Source organism: Rutidosis leptorrhynchoides, chromosome 1 (assembly GCF_046630445.1).
Source record: "Rutidosis leptorrhynchoides isolate AG116_Rl617_1_P2 chromosome 1, CSIRO_AGI_Rlap_v1, whole genome shotgun sequence".
NCBI classification, from domain to species: domain Eukaryota; kingdom Viridiplantae; phylum Streptophyta; class Magnoliopsida; order Asterales; family Asteraceae; genus Rutidosis; species Rutidosis leptorrhynchoides.
The window spans coordinates 612736431-612744185 of NC_092333.1; the positions used below are offsets into that span (position 1 = coordinate 612736431).

A 7755-nucleotide genomic window follows, 5' to 3' on the forward strand; every position below is an offset into this window, starting at 1 on the left:
TTCCAGTCAGCTAAAGATATATAAAGATAACTAATAGTTATCACATTATGTATTCTCACCTTATAATAGCTTTATACCGTTGAGGATTAGATGATTAGCTTGTATTGATTATGGTAGTTAATCTCATAGTACATAGCTCGGAGAAGAAAAAAAAGCAAGCATGAATAATTGCCGCTAAAAAAATTAGGGCATAAAGACGTATCACATTAAGATTGAATAAATGATTAAATATGATGAGTTTATATGTTTAAAATGGGCTCATATGATATAATCATATTTAAGTGGGTAAATATGTTATTATTAAAGTTAAGAAGAGTATATATGATAAAAAAACCCTAAATAAATAATAAAATATTTAATTAATGTTAATGACATCATCAAGATAGCTTAATTTTTTTTTTTTTTTTTTAACAAAGGAAATAGCCTAATAATGACATCATCTTTATAGGATTTTAATAGAAACTATAAATTCCTTTCCTTTCTACCCTTGTATAGTTTCAAAGAATATAATAATAACTGGTGAAATGACCCGTGGAATCACGGGTTTGTTTAAATAAAACAGTTTAACGATGTGTTTTATGTATTAAGTAAACGTAAATGTTAAAGTCATTTAGTTTAATGACCCGTGGAACCACATATTCCGACTAAGAAACTTGTCATTGTTTTTACAAACATATTGATATACTTAACTTAGTCAGAATAAATGAACTACATTTATTCTCCCACCACTTACTTTCAATTTTGATCACAATTATTATTTTTTTTATCATAAAATTTACATTACAACATTTTATTGGAACATGTATTTCGCATACATATGTAATGTAATTAATCCCGTAAAGAAAACCTTTTTTTGAATAATAATAATAATAATAATAATATTCCCTCAGTCTGACTACAAGTATCCAGTTACTTTTTGCACAAAGTTTTAGGAATTTACACTAACTTCATTCTCCACCAATCAGAAATCTTCTCTCTCCAGAATAACCTCTTTTGATTGATTGAAATATCATTTAGATACTTGAAATGGGACAACCCAAAATAGAAAGGTGGATCACTATCATTTTCATTATTGAAGTAATATCGTTGTATATGTATGTAAATCAGTATTGTTATCTCATCATATTGTTGGTCAAAACAATAACTGGAGTGCTACTGGTGATGTGAGCAAAAAAAGTAAACAACTGTAATTAGTTAGATATACATATCAATTTTTTGAACGTGATTTATAGTATCCGTAGCGTATCAATTAAGAGAAATTAACAACAATAAAAAAAAATTTCAGTCAGCTAAAGATATATAAAGATAACTAATAGTGATTACATTATGTATTGTCACCTTATAATAGCTTTATACCGTTGAGGATTAGATGATTAGCATGTATTGTTTTATGGTAGTTAATATCATAGTACATAGCTCGAAGAAGAAGAAAAAAGCAAACATGAATAATTGCCGCTAAAAAAATTAGGGCATAAAGACGTATCGCATTAAGATTGAATAAACGAGTAAATATGTTTAAAATGGGCTCATATGATATAATCATATTTAAGTGGGTAAATATGTTATTATTAAAGTTAAGAAGGGTATATATGATAAAAATTCTAAATAAATTCTAAAATATTTAATTAATATTAATGACATCATCAAGATGATTTAGATTTTTTTCTTTTTATTTTTAATTTTTTATTAACAAAGAAAATATCCTAATAATGAAATCATTATAAAATTTTAATAGAAACTATAGATAATGAAATATCAAATTTCCACTCGAATAAGAATAGCTTATTTCTTCTTTTATTTTCCTATCATTTTCTTTTTGTTTATATATAAAAAATTGAAAATTCAGTGCTTTAGATTATTAGCGGTGTTTGAGATAAAAATTTGATGCCAATATACAGACTACTTGAAAGTTATGTCAGGATTATAAAATGATCACTTGTCATCAAGGCATCAAGCTGCTAAAGAAGTTAGAACCTTAAGGCGTATGCCCAAAAGCAACATGATGGTGATTCCAAGTTTCCAGTATCGCTAATAATTGAATTGAATTTAAGAACAAGTACAACATACTGGTCATGTTTTGTAGAATCACTCTCTCGGATGCATCAATAAGTTGTCATTGAACTAAAAAACAAACAGAAGGCTGACAGATACTGTAACGACAAACATATTTGAATTTTTAACAAGTCTCAAACAGATCAATGGACTAAAAGTAGCATGTAGATGCTTCAGTCTTTGATGTCGAAATACCTTGCCAGCCATTCATAGAGTCTAGTAACGAATCTATTTTCATGCTTTCAAGGCAGCTTTGTGAACCATAGTTTCCTTGTGAATTTGGTGGCAACTTTTCTCAACAAGGTCAAGTAGCTTCTCCAAGTTTGAGGCCCATGAGTTCAAGATGTCATTACTGTCTTTAGCTGACTGAAAGCAGACCACACCCATAGGTCTGTCTACCTTTGCAACCAGTGCCTTTGATACAACCATATCAGATAGATGTTGTTCAGCTTCCTGATACACCAACAAATTAACAACTTATTATATGCAAGTATTCATTTCTGTTTGCGTGTTTCTAATTATGTATGTATGTGGAATACGTACCTCAACTGTAAGGCAAAGAAGTTCAGCCAAACGTTTTATTGTTATCCTTGCATAGTACTTTGAGACAACAAGAATGTTCTGATAATAAAAGATGGTACTCGGTGAGTGAATAAAAAAATTATGAAATTAAGAAAAAATAATGATGAACGAGAGTATAATTTACATGCTCAATAACTCTTTCCTTCAGATCCTCGGCTGCTTTGTCTCCCAAAGAGCCACCTGGCATGTTCTTTTCATTCTCAAACTCATCTTTAAATGTGTTCCACAAAGCAGTCCACTGAATGACCTCCATTGTAACCAGTTGTTTTAGAAGTGACCTTGCAAAAACACACAGAGATTCATCCACATGTTTTGAGATTACTTATCGAAACGAGGTTTAAAATATGTATTACAGTAGAAAAAAATACCTAAAATGAGGAATTTCTGACAGATTCTTTTCGTCCAAGGTGGAGTTTAAAAGGCTTGACTGCATTGGATCATGTGGTGCCAGTACTAAATACCAGCAGATTTTTCTCAATACCTGTTCAAAATAAGACATGCTTGATTAATATCAATCATTGTACCAACAAAAATATTAGACCAAAAAGATTGCTTACGGGAATCCACTTAGCAGGGTCCTCTATGACTGAAGGGATATCGTAAATTTGTTTGTAACACCGAGCTATTTCAAGATAGTCATTGCTGTGTGAGTAGTATCTGCACAGAACAAAAAAAGTAATTATAAATAGTCTACACTAAAAAAATCGCCACGGTGCTAGAATCTACTTATGTCAAATTCGTCCCTAAAGGTTTCAGTGCACAATCAAGTCTCCCAAATAGATTAAACTACATAACCAATCCCCCAATTATTTTCAATTGCAGAATTAAGTCCCTATATTGTTCCAATTGCATGACAAAGTCCCCACATATTTCAACTGCATAACGATTTACGTTTCATTTGTGATCAACCTAACAATTTGGGTTAGGGTGAGGCATGTGCGGCACACATGTATTATAAATTTAAGATGACAAAAGCATTCGCCTTTTAGCCCTCCTCCCTCCTTCAACGTTCATTTTCAGGGACATTTATTGGTAAAATGTATATTTAATTTTGTTGGGAGGTTGCCTAATGGAGGTGTAACACTCCACATATAATTGTCAGGTTATCTATTTTACAGAAGTCAACATGGTAATCAATTTATAGGTAAAGTTTCAAATGTTGAAATCCTATTAATCAGAATCAGGCTATTTTTAACTGAGAGAAAACATGTTTCAAATGACCAAATCTAACTAATGCAGGTCAATTACATAAGAATCTTTAAACTATAAAGAAAAAAGGGAGCATCTTCAATAATGATATAACAATTTAATATCCAATGAGTCAAAACCTGTGTAGATATTTGCAGATATTAATATATAAAAGATAAGAAGTAACCTACCGAATCATGTGTTCATAGTAAATTCGCTTCAACTCAAGCAAAGAAGGTATATCCGCAGGGGCATCTTCAATAATGCTATCGCCCTCTTTTGCCCTTTTCTTTTCTTTTGGCGTCTCAGCATTGAAAACTCTTGGACTAATCCTTCTAGAAAGGATCTGCGCACGCACATAATCTTGGCGGTCTAACCACAAACGAACCTGCACAAATTCAATTTCATTGTATCATAATCTCGTTCCAATCAATACTATTCAAAAAATTGATGATGCCTACTTGTTCAAGAATGAAAGCAATTTTTTCAGTTTTCGCCATAGCACCAAAAGTTTCCACCTGTTACATACACATCAAATATAAGTTGTATAATAAAAATACAATAAGACTACATATAAAAACAGAGGATTGTATCAAAACATACAGCAATCTCCTGCATTAGATCAGCAGCCTCAGCTATCTTCCCCTGTTCCTCCTTAATTTTAGCTAGCATCTTAACCAATCGAGCTCTCTCAATCTCAACGTAGATCTACCAAAAACAAAAGACGAATCAGAGACACAAAATATATATATGCACAAGTCAACAAGCATATTCAAATATATCAACAAGCTTACCTTCCCGGCGCATATACTGTTAAGTGTTTGAATGAGCTCAACCTTAGTTTCAATATCAGGAGTTTCCTCAATATATTGCATTGCTTGTTGCACCACAGCAGTGACAACCTTAAATTTTTAAAATAACAGCACAAAGCATAATTTAAAGTATTAGCATCTAAAACAGATTTATTATATGAATACAACGATGGAATATGGAAAAGCACAGAAGTAGAAACCGTTCCATGTCAATACCCACTGTCACACAAACAAATCATCTGGTAAGAACTAATAGTGTACATATAATTTTCTCCACCTTGAAATATTTACTTATCTACAGAATAAAAGAACTGCAAATGATAACAGAATAACAAAGACAATAAAAAATACAAGGCCTTACAGTTTGTTTAGTTAAACGCTTTTGAGAAAATATAAGCATAAGTAGAACACTAAGGTATTTCTTTTCGCATCCAAAAAACAGACAGATACCATAGAATAAGTAAATGAACTAAAGAGCCTTTGAACCATTAGAGCCTAGAGATATCAACGGATCGGATATGGTCGGGTGATGCCATATCCACATCCACTTAATTATTTTGATCCATATCTGTTTAATTTCAATTCGTCCATCCATATCCATACCCGTTGGATTAAGCGAGTTAATGGATATTCACAACATCCATATCAGTTTGTTCTACTTTGTTTAATAAAGCATGGTGTTCTTCTTGTATGATCAAAAGTCATAGTTATTAATAGTTTATACATCCGAAAGTCACATTTCATACTAATTTCTACAACCAAATGTCAATATATAGCTTATTTAAGTTTTCAAAAGCTTCGATCGCATGCTCGTTGCTCACTTTGTTGGTTATGTGGGATCACATTCAAATCTCAAAAGTTGCATGTCGTATACACAAACTTTGTAGAAATAAAATAGATGTAGGAATTAGGATAACTTATTCCCGAAAACAATTATGTAATGTTGTAAAACACTTCTAAATGCAAACTCTCATTGTTTTTCATAAGGCAGTGATATCTATTTTTAGAGAAACTAAAGTGAATAGATAAATATGAATATATTGAATAGAAAAACACTATATAATTGATACAAATTATAAATATACCCCATCAGATGAAAGCGGGTGAATACATGGATTACAAATTATCATCGATAACCAATCGACTACTCACTCATCCATATCCAACGGATTGGATGTTAAGTAATCCATATCCATTCTTAGTGGATTGGATCGGATGATAATTGGCATCCCTCTATAGGCAACCCTCTATAGGCAACAAAGTACGTCTAGTTGTTTTAATATACTTAGCTAATGAAGCTTGAAATCTTGTTAATTCCTATATGCTTGTTTCCATGTAATCTCAGTATAACTAATGATACCTTCGCAACCTTTAGATAAATCCGTAAAACAAAACAATGTAACACTGAGATGACAATCGTTCATTGTTGGGATGAAACCAAACAGCTCATACTGCCTGGGTATTCTATGCTTAAATATTAACAGGCTTTCTCGAGTGGTTGAGTAATAACTCGTGAACCACCAAAGAGTACAAAACTTATAATAATCTTAACAGTCCTTCTAAGCATCCATTTTATATATGTAAACCAAATCCAAACTAGAACAATAAACATATATTTCAAACAAAACTGAAACATATATTTCAAACATTTGATTCATTCGAGTAATTTTTTTTTTTTTTTTTTTTTTTTTTTAACGGCAAGATTTGCATCAGTGTATCATTTATTCCAACCATTCATCATTTGCACACACACGCGTTCGGGAGGAAACCCGAATCGCATTACAGGAACCCGATCCTTTAACCATCCCGAGGGGCAGGCGGACCGAGTTTGAATCCTGAATGGATCCGAGAGAAAAACCCCAGAGGTCAATCTGGATATCCATATTTCAGGCAAATTAATTAATAGGATGGGCAGAGCGAGGCTCGAACCCATGACCTAACCCTCAGCCCCAACACACAAGGTGAAGGGATGCCGGTGAAGCAATGCTTCGTTGGCTCATTCGAGTAATATTAATCAATATACAGTTATAAACAAACCAATAAATTGAGTGAAACTTTTTTTTACCTGTTTCAACTGACCACGGCGTTTAGATAGCACAACAATCTGATCATTCAACGTCTTCCAAGCACGTTTTTCGAAACACAGTTGAATGATATCAATGGCCGCTTTTTTGGTCCCGGCAACATCGCCATTAAGTCTCATCTGTTTCTCAACATTCAACAATGACTCAATTTGAGCGTCTAAGCTACTTCCTCCTTCCTGTAAAATAACACACAATTAGAGACTTCAAATCAGCAGGTGGCTTGAATTACGAACGGATTTCATAAATTATAGAGAATTGGAGTTACAGAACATACCATTTTAGATTTAATTTGAAAACGAGCGTGAAGAATCGTTTAATCGGATGTAATTTGGGGATTTTGAAAGAACCCTAGGAGAGATGGATCGAAGACGAGAGGAATACTGAATTTATATCTTGGGGAACAAGCAGCAATTGAAAATTTATAATCCGTACTTTTGTTTAAATGGGCCACCGAATAATCCGACCTATCTTGAAAACGGTAAATACGAAACTGGTTACTTTCCAGCAGAGTAATTAGGCCCAACTGTATTCCAGGCCAGTAAACTTTTTTTTTTTTAAGCAAACAGAAATTTTATTAATTGTTATTATTATTATTATTTTTTTTGAAAGGCAGAAATTTTAGTAATATCTTGAAATTCGCACCAATTTACAATAACCTTCACATGATACTAAAAAGAAAACGTAGAGATACCGAGCTAGAATCCTACGCTAATATTGACAAATACACGAAAGCCTTATATATGAATTACATTAAAAACATCTGTGGATTATGTAACCAATCACGTCATTCGATCTTTCTTGCCTTGCATCGCTTCGCAATCCATACATAACTCTTAACATGAATCTCACTAAGCGCGACCGAAGGTGACCAATTTGACTTCTTAAAAACTTTTTAATTTCTGTTTTTCCAAATGAGATACCTACTTGTCGATTCTACCGCTTGCCATATTTTGCTACCCAAATCGGAACATTGTGAAGGATTGTAACCGCGAAGGAGATTCTCAAAAGAGAGATTGATCGAACCGAACCCCCACCAA

The 7755-nt window shown here is 32.6% G+C and overlaps 1 protein-coding gene across 1 annotated transcript; it reads right to left on the reverse strand.

Annotated features, from left to right (window-relative positions):
• Positions 1-2023: 2023 nt before the first annotated feature.
• LOC139885062 (26S proteasome non-ATPase regulatory subunit 12 homolog A-like) lies at positions 2024-7115 on the reverse strand. The gene is made up of 11 exons (XM_071869018.1): positions 6993-7115; positions 6700-6894; positions 4617-4724; positions 4426-4530; positions 4284-4340; positions 4014-4210; positions 3192-3291; positions 3003-3115; positions 2759-2912; positions 2596-2673; positions 2024-2505 (listed from the first exon to the last, which is right to left on the reverse strand). The coding sequence occupies exons 1-11, from the start codon at positions 6993-6995 to the stop codon at positions 2287-2289; spliced, it is 1329 nt and encodes a 442-aa protein (XP_071725119.1). The 5' UTR covers positions 6996-7115; the 3' UTR covers positions 2024-2286.
• Between the last annotated feature and the right edge of the window lie 640 nt (positions 7116-7755).